General features: G+C 40.7%; 1 protein-coding gene across 3 annotated transcripts in view; it reads right to left on the reverse strand.

The window, feature by feature from the left end:
* tmem132e (transmembrane protein 132E) overlaps positions 1 to 23,379 on the reverse strand; it is a 477,315-nt gene that overhangs the window by 62,891 nt on the left and 391,045 nt on the right. For all 3 annotated transcript variants that reach the window (XM_023962717.1, XM_023962718.1, XM_023962716.1), the window contains exons 3-4: positions 16,359 to 16,499; positions 5,615 to 5,807 (exon numbers count right to left, since the gene is read on the reverse strand). In XM_023962717.1, the coding sequence (XP_023818485.1) occupies positions 5,615 to 5,807; positions 16,359 to 16,499 (334 nt within the window). The remainder of the gene's footprint in view (positions 1 to 5,614; positions 5,808 to 16,358; positions 16,500 to 23,379) is intronic.

Genomic DNA, 23,379 nt, shown 5'->3' on the forward strand with positions numbered 1-23,379 from the left:
TGGTTTATTATAAGGTAAACGCGACCATGTGCATCACAGCGGATAACACACATGTGATGCAGCAAAAACTTTCCATCATTCCAGTCCAATGTGTGGAAACACTTTGAATTTAGCAAAGACGAGTGAAAGAATGCCCCCTTTGGATTCTTTGGATGTGGAAAAACAACAGTGTCATCTCCTGAAGTACCCAGAGGACTCATCCATTGTGGACTGTGCGTCTGAAGGAGATGGAGCAGAGGGACGGCCAACCATCAGGAACTTTATGAACTGGTGTGATACCAATCACCGGAGTCTAAATGTCAGCAGAACCGAAAAGATGGGGATTGGCCTCCAAAGATGAAGAACGGTGGCCCATACAGAGAACGGACACTGACGGTGTCACCTCAACAAGAAACTGGACTTGTCCCATAATGCAGACGGGCCTGTATGAGAGGGGCCAAAGTCCCCTCCACCTTCAAACCAGATCCATCATAAACCCAGACTCAGACACCCCCGGTGTAAGAACGAGTGTCACCACAGGTCCTTTATTCCCACTGCCATCACGATGTACGACTCTCATGTGTAATGAGGTCATCAAAATTATGTATTTAGTTATGTGTTTGCTTGGTGATGTGCAGTTATTTGCTTTTCTCTTGAGCGTCTGTGCCGGATGAATGTCTCCTCTGTGATTCATAAAGTTCATTTCAGCTCAGGAACCTCCAGCGTTTGAAGGATTTGCTCTTTAAGGAGATCTCTCTGCTTCACAGTGTGGACGGTTGAGCTCAGTTCCAACAACAGACGCAGAGAACAGAAACTTGCAGCCGTTTTACAAGAAAACATCATGCAGCTCAGCTAAACACGACAAATGGGTACGGGACGCATGCAAATCCCAACTGTCAAGGGGAGCAGAGATATTAAGTGAACCTTATGCTACAACAGATGTGCCAAGCACAAAGTCATAACTGTAGCTCCAGCATGCTTAATGAAACTTTAGATGCAGAGGAGCAATAATTATGCAAATACACGACAGAAACACAAGATTTATAGGTCTAACGTAACTGGCAAACCTTATAACCTGTTGGTGCACAGAGTGTGCGTGATGGGATGTAAAGAAACAGCAACATTGAAAACCAAACAGTAAGATAGATTTACAGATTTAGTTATGAGCTGTAAGCTAATGACACATCTTCAGACAATCCCATCTGCTTGATGTCTACTTTCTTTTTTTTTTTTAGCTGCAGAATTTTTTGCATGAACCAGTGGCGGCAACACACTGGTCTGCGAGAGTTTTGCACTCAACTCATAAGATGCTTGACCTGCAGCACACCTCAGTGAAAGTGTGCAACCAGCGAAAAACGGTGGTGCTCATGAACCGCGATGGCGGCGGCGATCTTTGACAACATAAAAACAGCAAAACTCTCCATCAAATAAAAAAAAAAAACCTCCCCAGACAACGCGTCCACTCATCACACATATCCAGTCATCTGAATCATTTATCATGCACAGTCACAATGACACGGCTGTCAAAATACAGTCGTTTCACTCTATCACAGCACAGAATGAAGAATGATGGCAACTCAGATGCACCCAGAACCTCTTGTATGATTAATGTCCCTTTGTTTCTCTAATCTGTTTACAGCCCTCACTAATTACCACCTTTCAGGAGTAAGAGAGAAGAGACACTTGGACTTGTTTTGTACTAACAGAGCTGCTGCAGACAGTGTAGGTGTTAATTACTCGTGTTTGGCAATGACCATACGTCTATCTGCCACCCTATAGATGATAAAGTACACAAGAAATGTAGGAATTCACCAAATTCAAAACTTTACAGCCCAATGTTGGTTATAGCTTACCAGAAAATAATATAAAATCATCTCTGACAGGAAGGATTGGATTTATAACAAATTCACATATCATCATTCAGAAGTAACATCTATGATGGATCATGACATTTTTCAAAAAAATCAACAGAGCACCTTATATTACGCATGTGTGAATTCTGACCAGTAAACAGATTTTCTGTGGTACATGGTGCTCAAAAAACTGTCCCAAAGTGTAATACGACTTTGCTAGACCATGCAGCAATACGCTTGATGGGCTGTGAAGCATTATGGGTACTGTAGTCAAGTTTCTATTGACTGTACATGAAGCTAAGGGGACCCATTCCTCCGGACGTTCCAAATTGGAACTACCTGCTGGCTCCAAGTAGCCAAAATCCCATAAACAGCCGTTTCTTTGATCTGCTACTTTTTTTTTTTACATGTTCTTGATAATCCTAATTTGTTTCTTGATAATGTAATTTGTTTCATGATTTTTTTTTCTTTAGCTTCAATAAAACTCGGCGGTACCCACTGGCCCCCACATCTAATGTTCAAAACGTTTGAAAGATTCTCCCATGCCCACTTTCAAGTGGTAGGGGTGTGGTTTTCCAACAAGCCACTCTTGATTGGCAGGTATGGTTGCCATAGAAACAATGACTCAGAGCGATTCAGACCGACTACTGCTTACTGACGCCGTCTTGCCCTAACATTGTTGCACACATATGATGAGAAAATGGCGACTGAATCCGTTTAGTTGGAGCCGGAAGTAAACCTTCTTCTATGGGGGACGTCACACTCACTCTGTCCAATTCTGTTCAACAATCAAGGATACAAACTCGCCTTCAACATAATGAACTGAAAAAGAGAAAGTATTGTTTAGTATTTTATGTGTTTCAACTGAACAATGTTGAGGGCAACTGTCAATAAAGTTTGACTTATGTATGGTGTTGATCTCTATGTAAAACATGAATAAAACCATGGTTCAGTGGAAAAACTTCCCATCCACTCTTCTGTTCACACACATTTTTCAGTACCAATGAAACAAGTAGAATTTGCTTTGATAAGATTTTTAAAAATTGTTTTGTCCTGCCCTTTCAAGACTAATTAATTCATGAAATTAGCAATAATCACTCAAATTAATTTTATTGGAAATGATATGTCTTAAATGAAATATGTCTTAAAATGAACAGGGTTTGCTGAAAAAAAAAAGTTTTATTTCAGTAATGTAGGTATATTTATACACTTTTTGCCAAATAGATTCTATTTTAAGCAACAGTCTAATTACCCCTGATTCTAGACAATAGTCAGATTAAAGTAAGACTAGAATTACAAAATCTAGGATCAATTTGTCTTCAGAATTTATGCATATGAGCCAAATGAAACTTTTTATTTTTAAGTCAACAGCGGAACTCACTAGCTGGCAGAGGATTAGCTACAGCTCAAACAGCACGCCGGCACAGATACGGCTGATGTAGAAATGAGACATTTCTGTAAAGAAATGTACAGAAACTGGACTTTTTCTGTCCAAATGTGAACATCTGTAAAGGGTCAGAGGGTCAGCTTGCTGAAGCAATTGTGAAAGGAAAAGGATACTTTAAGGAGGACCGTTGACGTGTTACCCTCCAGTGACTTTTTTGGGCAGTTCAAATACCTACAGATCACTTTGGGGGAGGATTTTTAAAGACAAGCAGCAAATGATGACAAAAACAGCTCGACTAATTTGAGTGTACACCCGCTGTAATATAATTGGCTGGTCCTGCATGAAAAATATAGATCACGGCCTGTAATTTTACCGTTAGAATTACAGGAACCTGCATAGCACCTGTCAAACAGTCTCTGTTTGAATGGATTGAGAGTAGAAAAAAGGGGATATTTTTATCACTTTTTTATTGTTCTTGGGGTGATTTTCAGTGGACTTTCTCGTGAAGCAGCAGTGAGCCCTCTACCCAGATGTTTTTGTGGTGATTAGCACACATGTTTATCGTAGCTGGTAGCTACAAAGTGAAAAGATAAAAGCTCCTAAGGCCTGAAACCCCTCCTGCCATCTGTTCCACTCCAGGCAAACCGTTTTCTTCCTCACTTCTATTAGTGAGGTTGTAGAAAAACAACTGAAACAGAGTCGCAGAAAGAGAAGATCAGAATTTGACCCAACTGCAACATCAGAAGAATTTCAGTCTGCTTTGTGAGAGACTCAAATCTAAGGAGGGAAGCTATTTTTTATGGTAGTTTGTACTTTCTGTTGTGTTACCAAACCTCAGCTCTTACCTTCCTAGTCATTTGTCTTAACTGCCTTTTGTTGCTTTTTAATTTTTTTTTGGAGCTCTTGTTTTTTTTTTTGTTATTACTTTAATTTCTGTTCCAAATGACTGAATCTGAGAACTCGACTGAATGTGATTTCTCCCGAAGAAAGTGGTTTACTTCCAGCTGCAACCAAATTAAGTCGATTCAGGCGCCATTTTCTCATGAAACAGACACCGCCGTGTTGGAGCCAGACGTCGTCGGTAAGCAGTGATTGGTGGAATTGGTCTAAGTCATCGTTTCCATAACAACCACTCTTTCCCATCAGGAGTGAGCTTGCTGGAAGGCCACACCCCCTACCACTTGAAAGTAGGCTACACTAAATCTGTCAATCAAACATTTTGAACGTTGATTCTTGGGGGCCAGCAGGCTCAACCTACTTTTATTGAGGCATCTGATTGGTTAGTTTATAACTTGAATAACTTAAACTACAGAAAAAACTAGAAGGAGCTTCATTTCCAGAAGAAAACGCAGGGTTGAACTCTATATTGCTGAATGAAAATGAAACTTAAAGGGTAATTATTGGCACCAAAAAAAAGAAAAGAAAGAAAGAAATGATCAAAGTTGACAATTAATAAAAGTGAAAACAGCACAATAACAATAACGATATTTTTGCGAAAAATGCCAGCGCCGGGTATCGAACCAGCGAGCTTCTGCACCACAGAAAGAGGCAAAGGTTTTCAAGGATCCCCCATGTTTTTCAATAAGGCAAACATTCTGGAAATCCTGGAATATCTGGAAAAGTTCAAGGATTTGAAGGACCAAAAGTCACAGCTGGAAAAAGCTGAAAGAGCTGAAGATTTTATTAGTTGAAATGTTAAAATAGCTAAAAAATTGTAGGAGTAAAGCGTCAAAAAATGGCGGAATATACTAGAATAAAGAAAGAGAAACAGGAAAACGATGGGTTGAAAGCTCAACCAAATACAATACAAAAAAAAAGGATTATCAAGAACATGGTAAAAAAAAGGTTTTGATCAAGTAATAGCTGTTTAGTTTTCTATAGAAGTCGTCTTGGAAACAGCGGGTACTTCCTGTTTAGAACGCCAAGGGGAGGGACCACTCAGTCCAGTTCTCTTGTACAGTCAGTTGGAGTTACAGATGTTGAATCAATGTAAATAATAATTATAAGCACATTTCATTATGTTAGATTTTCAGTAGAATATCTTGTTTTTTTGGATCTAACAAATCAATTTCTCCTACTGTGGAACCAATAAAGTTCTATCCATCCATCCATCCATCCATCCATTGATCTTTTATCTTTAAGCTGTTGCCCACTGCTCCACAACCTGGAGGAGACTGTAATGTTTTGAAAATCGTCTACAGTAAACTTCCAAACTCCTGTTTTTTCCATGGGGGGCCAATGTTCCACCTTGTCTTCTAAATATCAGCTGTGATTTTCAAAGAGCCCCGCATTTCTTCATGTGTTTCTAGAGGAAGAGGGGCAGCTTCGTTTGGCTTTGGGGGTAGAGTGGATTGAAGGTAACTTTTTTTATTATGATTATTTTTTTATCACTCACCATGGCCAGAGGGATGACAGCCTGAATATCTCGCTGCACCACGGTCAGCTCCGTCACCACCTTCTCTGAATCGGACTGCGGGCTCTGACCCTTGTAGTCGATGTTCCAGTTGATTCTTCTGGTCACGGAGAGGCTGGTGAAGTTCTCCATTTCAAAGTCCAGCTGCATCACCTCCACGTTTCCCAGCACATCCCTGCAAAACCAAAACAACTGTCTCTCAAGGAAGGACATTTTTGAAGAAAAACACCCCAATAACAATTGATTGTCTTGAGCATTTCCTGCCGACGCTTTTCTACTTATTCTCCGCTCAAACGTTGGTGAATCCTCCATTCGTCTTAAGATGCTCTTTACTTTAGGCAGTTCAGTTCTGCGGCAGCTTTTTCACCTTCATGAAAGATTTTGAATTATTTTTCATAATTTCATCAATTCTATTTGTTGAGTGGGAGTGCTAATGCACAAAGTGAAGGTGGGAATATTGCTTCACATAAAAACCAGTGTCCATAATGGATCAGCACATTAACTTCATCTTTTCATCTCCTTGTCTTTTCATTTCATGTGAGCACAGAGTTGTTTCATTCAACAGCATATTTTTCCAAAATTTTTATTCCTAAAAGCAGCAGATCAGTTTAATTAATTTTTTTTTTTTCATTTCAAATTTTCTATTAAATGTTTAAATTATTTTTTGGTAACCTTTGAGTCTTATAGAAGAATTTGCAAATGGTTGAAACCCGTCTGTGTGGCTCTTCTCCAGATCAGGACAGGCCTCACATTTCCTTAAGGAGCCACTTCAATGAAAATTGGGTTTTTGGTGTTTTGGCATTTTTCTGATGATGCAGGACATTTATCGAGATAATTCAGTTTAAAACTAAATTTCAGGAGTTTTTCTTTCTTCAGATTGTTGTGAATCAGGAGCAGACGCAAAAAATGCTGTTAGATAAAGATCGTATTTGTGACGTAAAAACGCGCTAGGCGGGCCACATTAAGCTCCCTGCTCTGCTCCATTCTGATGCACTTGCAGACAAATAGACCCTTAGTACAGCGGGAGAGCATGTAAACAAACAGCTCTCAGCAAAGGAAAGGGAAGGGGGATGGTGTTGCCCAACGCCATCAGTACAGCCCACAACTCAGAGGCGAATTTCTAATTTCTAACTCCTGCCGCTCTGCAGCAACTATGTCCAAGAAAACCACACAGATTTTTGTTATTTTGGCTAAAAACGGCATAACCATAATGAAAAAAACATCTGGGAAGACTTTGAAAATAGATTATAAGATGATCGGAGTGAGAATTTAAGTCTTAGTTGTATGCACCCAAATGGAGGGGGGGGTCATTTGTATGAGTTCTGTGGGTTTTGGGGTTGTCCGGGGCTGGGAAGGGTCGTAAAGAGAAGCATCGTAAAAAAGAGCACAGCTAAGTCTTGCAGTTCCCTGGAGGTTTGTATGGCCACCTCAAAGGATGTCAGGAAAACGGAATGTACCATCGTCGTGCGTGTTTTACGTGAAATGTTAAGTACTTAAAGAGATGAATAGACTTGTGATGTTTGGGTGATGCTGCCGTACGGTGTCCTTACGTCACATTCTAGTCATAGAAAAAGAAATATGTACGACACGCCTGTGTCTGTGTTGTTCACCACGACCTGCCGCCCGCAGCATGCCCGTAGAGGAAAGCTGACGTGAACATTTTAACTCTACGTGTTTTCTGCGTGGTCTACTGTAGTAAGTGCGGGTCACCTGCAGGTTTGACAACCCCGTATCCACCCGTAAGGACAGCTGGAACAAAAGTCTGACTCTTCCTCACATGCACAGATTCGTCAGAGCTTCCCTGTTGCCGTTGGTGCCAGAGATAAATCTTCTTTTCAGCCAAGAAGTTTCATTAGTGCTTTTGTCCAGACAAAAATTAAACACCGTCCTTTTCTTTTCTTTGATGTTTCCACTTATGCATGAGGCTGTGCAGAGGTGACAGCCCTCTAATGGCTTTGCTGCTCACTTTGATGAAGTTGTCATATATCATGAATAAATCACAGACTGTCTATAAATGAAAAGGGCTTCTCGTCAATAAACAATCACCGATCCCTAATCTCACAGGCGAGCGTTCTCCTTCGATTTGAAGGCCTCCTCTGCGAGGAGATTGACGATTTTGTTCCGCCTCTCTGCGGTGACAAAAGCGGCAGAACTTCTGTTTAACTTTTGCCCGACGAGCTACTAACTCAAAAATATCAGTTTGTTTTGGAGCTCCGTGAAGAATAAACATATCTGCATCTGGGTTTTATGATCACAAAGCTGCCAGTGATGCAGCTCTGAAAATCCCACATGGTGGTCCCATAATCCTGAGGAACGACAAGCCTGACATTAAACCGTCTCACTGGTGGCAAAGGGGCAATTAGTTCTGGAGTCACCCCACCCAGATTTCACCTTTAGCTGACAGTGAGGCGTTTGCTGTCGTCTCTTCAGAAACCCGCCCCGGCGTTCAGGCAGCGACGCTTTTAATGAAAGCAAGATCAGAGTGTGTGCGATTCTCCGCCCACAAGAGGTTCCTCCCCAGGAACACGGGGATGAAATCTCAGCCTATTTGTCTTGACATCACTCAGTGAAAACAAACACCCCCGTCTGTCTGTGACGCGCCGAAGCTGTCATCTGCGCGGACGGATGCAGTGAGCGCGCTCAGGTACAGCTGCTAAAAAAGACTGCTCTCTGTCTGGTGCTTTGGGACTGGAGGGGGGGATTTTTTTAAGCACATTGTAAAATTAAGCAACAGGGAAATGACATTTGTGTATCACTTTTCATGCACAGAACCAGACTGGACATTTCAATACAACGTTTGGAATCAAAGAAAATGTAAATCTTTGCAGAGTTTCTGCTTCAGGCTTTTCCTTTTCTGTCTTAATCCATTTCCAGAGAACCTGGTGCATCTAACACGGCTCTTCTGCTAATATTTTAATTGGTAAACAGAGTTCTGATTTTATTGGAACAACTGGTATCAGAGGAATAAAAGATGACCTTTTTATCAAAATGCTAAGTATCTTTTTGGTTTACTAATTATTGTCTCCAGAGTCAAGATCCCAAGATGTCAGACAAAGAGGAAGAAAATCTTTTAATTATTTATTTCTTTTTTTTTACAAATTCCCACCATTAAGGGAGACAAAACCATGAGGAATGTGTGGATAAAAAGATCCATGCATTTATCACAATTTTCTTCCCTTTATTAAAATAAATCCTCCCTGTAATTATGTGTAATGTCACATGCCGGGTTTGATAACAGCTTCCATAAAGAAGCCATTAATCTGAAATCATGCAGGCGGAGAAAAAAAGAAATTAATTTGCAAGCAAAGGACTGAAAGAAGAAAAGAAACATGTCTGAAGAAAGGCGGTCTTGTTTTCATCCGGATAAGGATCTGCTGTGTGTTTGGGACAAAGTGCATGATTTCAAAGTTGTGCTTTGGCATTTTTTAAAGCTTTTAAACTTTGATTCGATTAACAGGGAGGGTTAAACGGATCAATGGACTGGAAGGAAGAACAACAAGGAACAGAAACCAACATGTGGACATCTTTCCATCCATTTAATTCTACCATCTAAAACTTTTCGCTCCAGATTAGGAGATTTCATGTTACAAAAAATGTATCGACATCCACTAAAATACAGAATATGGATAAAATATCATTTTGAATATAAAGTTTATGTCAGATCAGGCAAAAATATTTTGTGGAGGCACCCAGGGCTCTATACCGGATCCTTTTTGAGCTCTTAGTTAGCTCAGGATCTGGAAAATAAACTATAAAAAAATCCTAACTTGTGTATGTAGATGACACACCGCTCTACATTAGTACCAAACAATTATATCCCCCAAAATTGTTGGACCACAGCTGTCTTGTAGCAGATGAAGCAAGCTGACGCTAAGTTTAGTGTCTGACACGATTTGATGCTGCTTTATTACCTTAAAGACCCACTCCAGTCACTTTTCATCTACTGCAAAAGCATCACCAGTGGTCTTTACTGTAATGATGATCCCGTTTCAGCAGAAATCCAGTTGATCTTAGTTATGCTAAATACACTGACCAAAAATATAAACGCAACACTTTTGTTATTGCTCCCATTTTCTATGGTATGAACTCAAAGATGTAACATTTTCCACATACACTAAATAACCAGTTCTCTGAAATTTTGTTCACAAATCTGTCTAAATCTGTGATAGTGAGCACTTCTCCTTTGCCAAGACAATCCATCCCACCTCACAGGTGTGCCATATCAAGATGCTGATTAGACAGCATGATTATTGCACAGGTGTGCCTTAGACTGGCCACAAGAAAAGGCCACTCTGAAATCTTCAGTTGTATCAGACAGCACAATGCCACAGATGTCGCAAGTTTTGAGGGAGCGTGCAATCGGCATGCTAATAGCAGGAATGTCCACCAGAGCTGTTGCCAGGGAATTGAACGTCCATTTCTCCACCATAAGCCGTCTCCAAAGGCGTTTCCGAGAATTTGACAGCACATCCAACCGGCCTCACAACCGCAGACCACGTGTAACCACACCAGCCCAAGACCTCCACATCCAGCATGTCCACCTCCAAGATGGTCTGAGACCAGCCACTCGGACAGCTGCTGAAACAATCGGTTTGCATAACCACAGAATTTCTGCACAAACTGTCAGAAACCGTCTCAGGGAAGCTCATCTGCATGCTCGTCCTCATCGAGGTCTCGACCTCACTCCAGTCCGTCGTCGTAACCGACTTGAGTGGGCAAATACTCACATGCGATGGCGTCTAGCACGTTGGAGAGGTGTTCTCTTCACGGATGAATCCCGGTTTACACTGTTCAGGGCAGATGGCAGACAGCGTGTGTGGCGTCGTGTGGGTGAGCGGTTTTCTGATGTCAATGTTGTGGATCGAGTAGCCCATGGTGGTGGTGGGGTCATGGTATGGGCAGGCATATGTTATGGGCGACGAACACGACGAAGGTGCATTTCATTGATGGCATTTTGAATGCACAGAGATACCGTGATGAGATCCTGGGGCCCATCGTTGTGCCGTACATCCAACAACATCACCTCATGTTGCAGCATGATAATGCACGGCCCCATGTTGCAAGGATCTGTACACAATTCTTGGAAGCTGAAAACATCCCAGTTCTTGCATGTCCAGCATACTCACCGGACATGTCACCCATTGAGCATGTGTGGGATGCTCTGGATCAGCGTATACGACAGCGTGTTCCAGTTCCTGCCAATATCCAGCTACTTCGCACAGCCATTGAAGAAGAGTGGACCAACATTCCACAGGCCACAATAGACAACCTGATCAACTCTATGCGAAGGAGATGTGTCGCACTTCATGAGGCAAATGGTGGTCACACCAGATACTGACTGGTTGTCTGAGTCCCCTGACCCCCTCAATAAAACAAAACTGAAGATTTCAGAGTGGCCTTTTCTTGTGGCCAGTCTAAGGCACACCTGTGCAATAATCATGCTGTCTAATCAGCATCTTGATATGGCACACCTGTGAAGTGGGATGGATTGTCTTGGCAAAGGAGAAGTGCTCAATATCACAGATTTAGACAGATTTGTGAACAATATTTCAGAGAACTGGTTATTTTGTGTATGTGGAAAATGTTTCACATCTTTGATTTCATACCATAATAAATGGTAGCAATAACAAAAGTTGCCTTTATATTTTTGGTCAGTGGATGTAGAAAAAACAAGATCTTTTTGATTCTGAAGACTCTTTTGACTCAAAAACTGAACCGTTTTCAACGTTTTCCCCCTCCTGCAACAGCAGCAACTCCTCAGCAGATCAGGAGCCTTTTTCAATCCGTCTCCGTTCACCGATGGTGATCAATAATGCACCAGATCATGCAGTGTTATCAAGCAGCACGGCCCGTTCCACCAGGAGCGCTGCAGAAAACCAGAAATGCGGAAAGTTTTCGAGCTCCGGCTGAAAACTTGCTCCAACGAGGATGAAATCTGATCCATCCAGGGAATAATGACGGCTGATAAAGAAATCAACAACACATCCAGATGGGAAAAACTCACTTCATTTCCTCACTTTCAGGTGAATTTGAGTAAACAAACCCAGATGCTTGAGCACAGCTGTTCCTCGGATACATTTTATGTCTTATGTGTGTAATGGGTTGAAGCAGCTGGCATTTCTTTGTTTGTTGCTTGAATTTAACACAGAAAGACATGCGAAGATAATTATTGGACTTGGGAAACATATTAAAATAGCCTCACTCACTTATTTTTATTGGATGATTAGAGAGAGATTTGTCAGGAGAGTTCGTGTTTTTCTCCATTGCTCATTACAGTGAACTCTTGTTTTTTTGACTATTGAAAGTTTAAAAAAGCGAAAGAATATTTTCTCTCTTTGTCTGCGTTAAACTAATCCCATCATGCAGAATTAAACATAAGGAAGTTAAAAAGATGCAGAATATAAAGAATGAGGAGTAAAACGTTTTAAACAGCAGTTTTCTTTTTTTACATAAAAGCATTGCTGTTGACAATATACAAAAAAAAAGAAAAGACAATTTGCTCAGTTAATTTATCTTTAAAACAGTTTTTTTTGGCAATGTTTGATCGCAATCTTTTTATTACAATCTCTTTTTATTTTTACAGATCATTTTTATTAATATTACACAATAATTCCACAATGAACCTGAAACCGTAAAAAAAAACTCAATTTCACGCAGCAAATTTGGCAATTTTTTACTGCAAAAATCACAAAAATTGAGATCATACATGTTTTACTTTATATAACAACGATTAGACATGTAGGGACTAAATAAAAACAAAAACAAACAAAGCAGAGAAAAAGTCAAACTCCTCTATAACTCCACATTAATGCATCATCTGAGATGCTCTTCAAGCTTTCAGTTATATTGACTGGGCAGTTTATTTTATTTTTTTATCTGTGTACATACATATGGGTTTTTATTCTCTCCATACGTCGTATTTATTCTGTTGTGCGTCGCTCTGTAGTAACACCATCAGGACTCTAGATGGCAGCACTGATGCATTTTGCAAATTGGAAGTGCAACGATTTAACGCTGTTAATGTTTCCACAGAAGACCAGGACAAATGATTGACATCGTGGTTCTACCTGCAAATCTTAAACTTTTGAGACTAACGTAGCGGCCAAGCAGTACAGTGTCTGCCCCGAGACTTGAAGGCTTTAGGGTTAAAATCCATAAAACAGTCATGAGACACCATGTTCGAGGTTGACACTCGGCATTAAGGAGTTGGAACGGCTCTGTCTGCAAAATGTAGCAAGAGGACCTGGCTGCAACCGGAACCAAAACCGGAAGCCCCCCCCATTTTGCTTTAAAAAACATTATTTTAACTGGAGACCCTAACATTTCTGAACACTTTCGGTCACACCCAGGTCTGTGACAACTAATGGGACTAGAGATGAAAATTGAGATATAAGATAACGAGTCTGAAGCTGAAAGTTGAAGGTTTATGCCCCCCAGGGGGATGTGAGCTAGGGGAGAAGGAGGAATTCTGAAGGAAGATGGACGAGGAGATCCATGCAGGTGATCACGAGACATGAAAAGCCTCATCGACATCTTCATATACATTTTAGGGGGAGAAACCCTCAAAATGAGGAGAAGACAGCCAGGAAAATGGACAATTCCCGCAAAGCACTTGATGAATCACAGCCATGAAACCATGAAAGTTCATGTCGTTTCCACCTCCTAGTGACTGTTTAGCGCGACAAAAACCCTCAATTTAAGATTTTTTCTGCAAACATTAACAACATATAACACAATGTAAATATATCAGATAATAGGACAACAAACCGCTGTAATATTCAGGAAATATTATTATTGTTAAAGATTTGACTGTCAGGTTCTCTGCCCACCACTGTGAACAGATTTTCCAACAATATTTTTTATTTTTAAACCCTGTCGACGAGAATGAAGCACCCGAACATGAAATCTTCAACAGCTTCAGAGGAATCCCTTTGCTTTAAGGGTGGTCACAAAGCTCACTTGGTTTTGTGCTAAATGAAGCACGACACACTCTTTCTCCACGCATGCTTGACCTCTGCCGGACTCTTCTTCACATGTTGACAAGGGGGGGCAAAGGCTACACAACATGGCTCACCAAATACAGCAGGAGAAGCTGCTGCTGGAGAGTAAAGAGAGGAGAGAATTGTGTCCTCATTCTCCTCCACAGCCCTGGGGGCCTTCGAGGAGATGCCACTGTGAAGACCGGCAGTCGCAGAGCTTTGGTTTTAATGAACTAAATTCAACACATCACAGTTTTAACTCTACATTGTTTCTCCTCTTTGCACTGATCTCTGTGGACAGGAGAACTGCGCTTCTGGAAAACTCCTGATGGACGTTCCATTGACAAGCGTCAACTTCAAAGGTTTGCTCATCCGAATCACAAGTAATTATTTTAATATGTCATTTAAAGATTCACAACCTATGTTAAGCGTTTGTCAAAATTATTTGTAATAACATTCATTGACATTTTCGTCACATTTCTGTAGGACTTTATTCAGAAAAAAAACTGGAATATAAGAAAAGCATTTCCACGATTTTTAATTCATTAAATGTCCTAAAAATGTCCCTTTAAGTGCAAATCTCCACAGAAAGACAGTCAAACATTTTTAGACACAAGCTTCCTGAGACAGACCTAAAGGTCAAATGCTGATCACAGCAGACCAGAGGAGACCAGAGAAACCTTCTCATCTTCATCCCAAATTTCCAAACTCAAGGGGGGAACTTGAACTTTGTTTGCAAAACTGACTTGAAGAACGTTAGGAAGGCCAACGAGTCACCTGAGTGACAGATGGTCAATAGATCACTGCCTATGACAACACATCACTGTATTATCCTAACTAATCAGCCTGCGGCCTGCCTCCTGCCTCTCCTTTTACCATCTGCCACTCAATATTTTACACACTCATACAGTTTATTAACCCGCAGAGACGCGCTGACAGCCGCCTCAGACTCACAATAAATACCTTCTACCAAAACCGAAGCGTGAGTGGAAGAATGCAACTTAGAAAAATAGGTCCGAGAGCGACATGACGGAACTCAGAAAAACAAACCTTCAAAGAAAAGATGTTTGAGGAGGAACTTTTTATTCCCAAAATGTGCAGGAAAACAGATAAAAGGGAGATTAAAACAAGTAGAAGGAAAAACCTAAAAAAGTGTTTGAATTACATTACAGGGGAATGTTGGAGGCTGTCTGTTCAGGCTCTTTGACAGCTGAGGTGGCATGTTTGTTGATTTTACTTTATGCAATCATAAAAAACTACAAAAGTATCAAGCATCGTCTATTTATGATCACAATCAGAAACACAAACAGTTTAGTACAAGTTTGACTCCAGGTCTTCTAAGAACTAAATGATAAGAAAAAAATGTTCATTGTAAGAAGTGGAGTTTGAAACTCTATGGTCTGTTGTAGGTGATATTCAGAGTCATAACGGGGTGGGCGGGGCATCTGTGGTTTGTCCAGGTGGAGGGGGTGGGGGTGAGGGTCAAAGGTGATTCCTTGATCCAAAACATAAGGTGATGAAGGAAAACAAAACCAAAAGTCTGACATCTGAATCACATCACAGGTTCTATTGATGTACTTTAATGTTTTTAACCTTCGGGCCGGTTCATACTACAAAGCCATTTGTAACACAGAGCCGTCAGAGCGGAGTCGCCTTACAACCCGTGTTGTTTTCTAGGACTTTGTTGCTGCAGAGCGGCAGGAGTTCATTAGAAATTCACCTCTGAGTTGCAGGCGGGACCGTTGTTGCAGAGCAACCCCGCCACCCTTTCCCCTCCCTGTTACTGAGAGCTCTCCGTTTACGTCCTCTCCCGCTAGCTTACAGCACCCCAAATTAACATTAGCGGTGCAACAAAAATGTGGAGCAATCTGGGAGCTATCCAGCCGTTTAGTTAAATCCAGATTCCAGCTCAGACCAGGAAAACAAAGACGTTCATGGATCCATTTGTCTGCAGGTGGAGGCATCAGAATGGAGCAGAGCAGGGAGTACTTTCTACGCCTCAAATATGATCTATTTTAAATGGCATTTCTGTGTTTGTCCCTGATTCACAACTGCTTGAATAAAGAGATAATCAGAAATGCTGTTTTAATCTTACTTTTATTTATATATGTAGCCCATTATTAGAAAAATGCCACAAGATCATGTTAAAGACACCATTTTCATGGGAGGGGGTCTTTAAGAAGCATGGCCGCTGACTAGAGCACAGCTGTAAACTTTCACTCCTAGAAAATTCTCAAACATGCAGTTTTTAGGGCCATGCATCCTCTAATGTTCTCCGTGCTCCCATCCATGCCCTCACAAACACTACACCAATTCAGTCTCACAACACAATGGAAAACATGTTAAAGAGCTCCCTCAAATGCCCGCTCGTAAGTGCGTTTATTAGCCAGCACGCTGACACGAGTGTGCGCTGATGCTGAACTGTGATTGTTTACTCTTGTGTGTTTACTCTCTGGAATAATTGCTGCATCCAGACAGGATCTCATCTCCAAAGCATTTTTGCCAGCAGTAGGAAAATCTGCCTCATGAGCCAAATAAACCACAGATGCACAGAGACTCGGCAGATGCAGCCTAGCCAGAGGTGAGCGCTTTTCAGCCACAAACCTGACGTTTCATGTGTTCAGTAAAAGATACGTCAATGCAAACCTCTCCTCTTGCGGTTAGGCATGATGAATATTACTGTGTCTGCAGCAGCATTTGATCTCACAGACAGTTTGCTCTACGCCCCCTCTGGCATGTTGACTTACCCCTGGTTGACTGCCTTGTTTTTGTTCACATCGATGGTGGTGATGGAGTGCTTGGCGCCAGGCTGCGCCTCCCAGTCCACTTTCCACTGGGCGTTCTTGGACTTGGTCTGCAGCAGGTTCACTCCCTTTTTTGCTTTGACCCTGCAGGAAAACACACACACACAAAAAAAAAAACAAGTCAGTTTTATTAGAGGAGGTGATTTATGACGGAGGTCAGAGGTGAACGCCCTCAGTGTGCAGCAGACCTCCTCCTTGCATTCATGGCAAAAGCAATTCCACGGATGAATCAATAACAGAGATGAATGAAGACGACGACACGATGATACATGAGAGAAACGGGCCGGGACTGCTGCGGGTCACGGCGTTCACCGACGCTAGCTGCAAAATCAGATCTGCAGAGCTTTGTACTCAACCCAGCAGGCATTTACACACTATTATGAACTTCTCTGGAGGTTTTGGTAAATTGCTTTGTGGAATTCTACACACAGTTAGGTTTGCAGTTGATGGCAGCTGCACTACATTTCATATCGATAACAAATTGGGTTCTTTTTAAATTCCTTAACTCAGTTTGCTAGCATTGGTTCAGAAAATCTTCCGTCCTCCAGTCTTCAGAGGTAGAATTCTGCACAGGCAGGTCAAGGTCACCGTCAGGAGAACCTCCAGCTGACATGGACTCACAGTCCATGAGAACACAGTTGAACAAAAAAAATCTAAGTTCCTGCTTTTATTCTGGATTTTTGAGTCACAGCACCACGAGTGATGTCCCGTCAGGGTACCAGTGCAGTAAAAAAATAAATCAATAATAGCCTTATTACTGTGTATGTATGAAACAGTTAAGAATAATTAACCACCACCCTTAAAAAAATCAATTATTGCCCCCCAGAGGCATGTAAGTGTAATTGAATTGATTAATTTTTTTATGACCGCAGTCAAAGAAAGCATGCATTAAAAACAACACTTAAATGCTAAAAAGGTATAAATGATTATAAAGTAAATGAGTGTCATAAAAACACAAAATAAGAGCAAAAGCAAACCAATAAGAACGGTACAACACACCAGCAGAACACAGTCTCGTGATGAAGCCTGACAAGAAAAATGGGTTATGAGAAGTTTTTTAAAGTTTTTTAAAATCATGCTTCCATTCCAGAACTGGTGTTCCGCAGGGTTCTGTGCGAGGCCTCACATATTTTACAACAACAGTACATTACAAGCGAATGCAGCATGGATTTACAATGCTATTCTCATTTTACTTAACTACAGTCAATAAAACAGCTATTTACAGACTGAAAGCTTGTGTCGTGACCTGACTTACAACTTAGACTGAACCGAGTGTTTTTTAGATTACTTTAGTCATTTAAAGTGGAACAATAGATGACACTAGATGCTTTTTTTGGTGTGAAGAGACATTTTAAACATTTACTCATCATCGGGTTGCCCATGCAACTTCACTGAAAGAAGGAAGACGTCGTTTTAGATTAAAAAAAAAAACTTGTCACGTCAAGTCCTAACTTCTCTACTTTTTTTATTGTCAGGTTGGGACACAGATTCTCTAAAATCCAAATAATTGATGTTAAGCAGCCCTAAATCAAGAGAAGGTTTTACATTCTCTTTATTAGCTGTTTTCAAAAACTAAACATGATGACAACATTTTATTAGAGGAAGCTAAAAATAAACATGCGACTCCAAATCCTAAATATTTCCTAGTTCAAGTATTTCCCAACAGAGGGCTGATTTCTGCAGGATTTCTTGTTAAAATGTCTGCATGCTTATGTTTTTGCTTTTAGGAGAAGCTTTAGAGCAACGGATTCAGGGGTGGGATGAAAGAAACTGTCTTAAAGTGAAGGCTGACCTGTGTGACCCTAAACCTGGCTGCTCTGACTCTGGGGGCTTTTTTTTGATTACACATTGAGCATCATTAACTGATGAACATACTTTCCTTCCTCTGCTCTCTTTTGCTCTCAGTTTATTCACAGTAGATATTGATTTTTTTAACCAATTTTCATTTTTTACTTACATCAGAGTCACGCAGCAGTGATTGGTCTAAAGCTATGTGAGTAATAGACTGGGAATCACTCTGGCCAATCAGGAGTAAGCTTGTTGGAAGGCCACACCCCTACCACCAAATTTGTCAAACGTTTCAATCTTTAGAGGTGGGGGCCAGCAGGTTCCACCTTCTTTTATCGAGTCATCTGATTGGTCAGTTTATAACTTAAATAACTTGACCTACAGAAAAAATGTGGGGAAAAAAGGTTTATGTCAAAAAAAAAAGGTAAGAATGGTTATTCGGCCCAATAGAATGACTGAGTAACAGCTGTTTATTTCTCTATAGTAGTCTGTGGGATTTTGGCTTCTTGGAGCCACTTCCTGTTTGGAACGCCAGGGGGGAGGAGCCTCTCAGTCCAGTTCTCATATACAGTCAAAGGTCTCTGGCAGCTTCCCGTTGGGGGAAATGCCTGCCTTCACGAAGTCTGATTGTGCTGAAATCCTCGGTATGCATGTTTGGTTTCTTGCTTTTGATAGAAGTATGATGACGTTAGAAGCTGCGTATGAAAGTTTTCCTTGTTCCTCTCTGTTGTGGCTGAAAGTCTTTTGCCTTTGAAGAGAGGAAAAGAGACATCCAGCAAAGCTGTTGTGACCGGAATATTTTAGGTTCTGACTGTAGATGTGCTGTTGCCTCTGTACGCCAGTTCAAGGTCTTTGTAAGCCATCAAAGACACAAGTTTTAGAGCCTTGATTGGCTTGGATTTGTATTCAAACTATACACAATTTCTGCATGTGTGCCTGTTTACCACAACAAAAGTTCTAGATTAGATTTACAGCTGTTCTAGTTTTTACACCATTCATGTTAAAATATGGATTCATTGTTTATTTTTTTGTTTTCTTCCATTCCAATGATTAAAATTTCAAAAGCATTACGATGTGACTGATGAAATATCTGCAATATAAAACAAAATGGATGAGTGTGAGCAGGTAGATTGTAGCGGCCAACAAGTCTAAGCGATAAAACCAACCCGTTCCAAAGCCTCTCTTTCTACGATTGGTTAAAATCTGACGACGTTTTTTTATTTGTTCAAAGTTCCAAACAATTGGGTCTTTATAATGATCCCCAAAAGGCCTCTTTGTGTTGATCAAACACTTAAGCTGCATTATTCATTCAAAACAGTGTAGTGCGGCATAAACCACAAACCCCAACAGGGAGAAATATCAACCTGGAACATACAGTCGATACTGAATGCTTGTAACTTCCGCAGCACTGTAATTGTGCTTACAAATTTCAATACATAAACTGGGATGCATGCATGAATGCACGCAGCAATCTGAGCATGCACAGACGTGTTCTGTACGTTCATTAGCGTGTGGTGTCTGGAGAGATTGTTTCACACGCAAAACCACAGCACAGAGTCTCAGAGGTCAAACACAGACACGCAGCTTCCACCAACACAAGAAATCAGAACATTTTAGCCTAAAATCTGTTTTTACATAAAAAAGAAAAAGTAAAAAAAAAGTCTAAAGGATATTTGGAAATGCATTCTTTTATTTCAGTTCATTGTGGTTTCTGCAGATTCTAGTGAAATCGTCACAACCGACAACGTTTTACAACGGTGTTCAACACGAGCAAAAGATGCAAGAGAGTAGCCTTTATTATGGAACCTGGAAATGGCAAAAAAAACAAAAACAAATGTATGGCTTTCATTACTAGACTATAATGTGAAACATCAAGACTGTCTGCATAACGACTCCATCAGTCACAGCAGGAGGAACTCGCTAAAAATCCAATTCAGAGAAGAAAGGAGTTACATTAGAAACCGTCAAATTTCAACTCAATCATAGAGCTCCTGCTTCTATGTCGTAACTCAGTGGAAAAACTTTGTCTTTTTTTAAAAATACACATTTAATAAAAAAACATCTTGGAGTCACAGATATTGTTTTTTTGACACTTTGTTCCCAAAAAGCCCCAAACCTTTAGCCCATGACTGGCGAAGAGTTTGCCTCCATCACTTGTGTGACGTTGCCATGACAACCAAGCCAGTGCGGAATTATCAAAGGTAATATGTAGTCCAGAGTCATGACAATTAGACACACACGTTTCTAACTTTGGGACAGAAAAAACTTCAAACGAACCAGAAAAAAAGCCATCTGGAGTCAAAACGTGAAATCAGGAAAACAGTTTTATAATCTGGAATTTCACTGATTTCCCCTAAAGCTACAGACATCCCGTTAGAACACTTCAGTTATATTTAAAGAGCTCACATGTAATGCCTTTGTAAACACGTCAACTTTCCAACGTAAAACATACTTAATCTTGGATCAAACTGGATCTAAACCTTCATTTTATACTCAGAACGTCTGCTGAGAGAGAAAAGTCCCCATCAAGTTCACAAATGTTCCCGTTTATATTTTGGGGCTTCTGCAACCACAGATGCACCTGCCGAGCTGCTGTGAGCAGCTCCACCGAAGCACCGTCTCCATCGCCACAGAGGGGGTGGTGGGAGGGGAGCAAACGCTGCTGGGCATCCATCTCCCCCAGGTTCTTTTAACCCCGACAACCCTGGGACCTGCACCAGCAGCTCCAAAGCCAAACGTGAATGTCACTAACCATTCAGCCACCATGGCCGCATGAATCAGCAACGGATGTGGGCGTGGCTAATGTGAACCACAGTCGTTAAGACTGATTTGTTGTTTAAGCCTTTTTTTATTGAAATTTGTTGATGTTAAGCAGTCAAAATACAACAAAACAACAAAAAAGACACATATCTATGAAAACGTAGGAAAAATGAAACAAAGAAATACATAACATCCATCTATCTGTCCATCCCTAATATACATCATATCCATCCATCCATCCATCCATAATATATATCATATCATATCCATCCATCCATCCATCATTTTCTAACTTTTGTAAACTCTAAATGTAATGCAGTGTTTCACATTTCCTCTTGGCCATCATCACAAAGAAGAAATATGAGTCAAATGTAATTTTTGTGATGGTTTATAAACAAGTAACACACATTTCTTTAAATAACAGAGTTACCTGAAAAATAAGCCTCTTTATGTAAATCATTGTAAAATGCAGTATTCTGATTCATCCAATAAGTTCATCTAAAAACATAGTTTGACATGTTTTAATAATTTAGGTACTAATGGAATCCCATGGTTCTTAACCTGTGCAACACACTTTTATTGTTCACATTTATTAGGATGGTGTCTAGAATTTTTTATAATCAAAGTATTTACAAGTCCAAACATTATTTTCCTCATAAAAGCTACCGGTACTTATTTGTACATGAAGATAAAAGATCTTAAGGAACTTAAAGAATGTTTATTTCACAGAATGTCAAATATCAGTTGCAGAATCAGATTTTTACAGAGTGTGTGAATAAATATTGTTAAGTTTGTAGAAGCTCTGTTTTACCTAGATGAAAAATTTATTAAAAGTGTTTTTAGAGAGCGCTTATCTTTTCTGAATGTTTTTTCCATTCAGCCGAAAATCTTTGCGGCTGGCAGACGTCCTCTCTGACTTTATCGAGATGAGATATGAAGTCGTCCAATGAAGACACTGAATACTAAATGGAGCAGAGGCTAAATAGGAACACCGTCTTCCCAGTTATTGTGATTTTGGTTATTTGACCGCAGAGCCACGCCTGAATGCTTCCACCGAGGAAAAAAGGCTCTCAGCCACCCAGAGATAGTGGATATTATTGATCTGATGGTTTCATTTTCTTGAAATACAAGACAGAGATGAATTATTTAAGTAATCGTGTTTTGTTTGCCAGCTTCTTTCTTTTCATTGCTTTTTAGTTTGTGGCACTTCAAAGGCCGAGCTTGAGTAGTTCAGGTTGGAGCTAGCAGCAGTCAGCTGAACCTGAAGGAGATCTTTAAAGGTTGGATGAGAGCTAATCATTCTGTTGTGTTTGCAGGAAAACATTTGTTTTTCTTTTCAGATCGATGCGTTTCCACTCAGCAAAACAGAAGCGTCTTTGTGGACAAACTCTTCCCGACAATTATCTCATTCCTTTTTTTTTCTCTTTTCATTCAGCTGAGACTTGAAGGCCTCTGCCAACTCTTTCATTTTTTTATTTTTCTTTTCCAAGCAGATAAAAAAAGTAAAGATAAGCAATGTCCTGGTGAGGTTTTTCCATTTGTCACACTCCTGCTCATCCATATGTGAGGAAACATTGAGGTGAAGCTGCCCCAATCCAAGTACAGGAGGAAAAATGTCCTGCGATGTGGTCTGTGAACGCCACACCAACAGCGAGGTGGTCCTTGAATGTTGCGATGAACTCAAAAGGCTTTTATCCTTCGGTTCATCTACAGCAAACATTACCCGAGGTCTAAATGTGGCCAGCGGGTCGTCTCAGCCCCCGACCGGCTCACACGGACAAAACTAAATAACAGAAAAATCAATAAATGCATTTATTTTCAGATTCAGGGTCCATAAACGCTCCAATGCAAACAAACACTCTGCAGTGTCGACATGATCAAACACGCTTCTCAGCTCATCCTCCATGTCTAACAAGCAGAAGCACCTTTGGAAGAAGATGAAGAACGGCTCCTGACAAACGCCTAACCCCCCTTCACCCTCCTCATGCCAACCTGAAAAGCCAGAATTCTGGATTTTCCTGAATATATAAACAGAGACGTCACATATATGTTCAATTAAAGTCCAATCAGATCAAGTTTTAAATCAAGAAAGAGGAAAAACAGCAAAACTCATGACGTATTGATGCTAACTTCTACTCTTTTGTTCAAAGGGAAGTCAAATCCTTAAGATAATTACACTGAAACAAGATTGTTTGTTGCCTCAGTGAATGCAGCCGTGTCTCAAAACCTTCAAGCACAGATTAAAAACCACTAAGAGCAGAAACAGAGACACGGGTCCAACTGAAAAGACCTGCAGACGGAGCCAGGAAAAGTGCTCTGGAAAAACCTCCGGAGCATCAGCAGCACGGACTTTCCATGGAAACTCCCTCAATCCTGATCCCATCCAGCGCTGGCGAGATACCACCGCACAAATCCA

Source organism: Oryzias latipes, chromosome 14 (genome assembly GCF_002234675.1).
Source record: "Oryzias latipes chromosome 14, ASM223467v1".
Classification (NCBI taxonomy): domain Eukaryota; kingdom Metazoa; phylum Chordata; class Actinopteri; order Beloniformes; family Adrianichthyidae; genus Oryzias; species Oryzias latipes.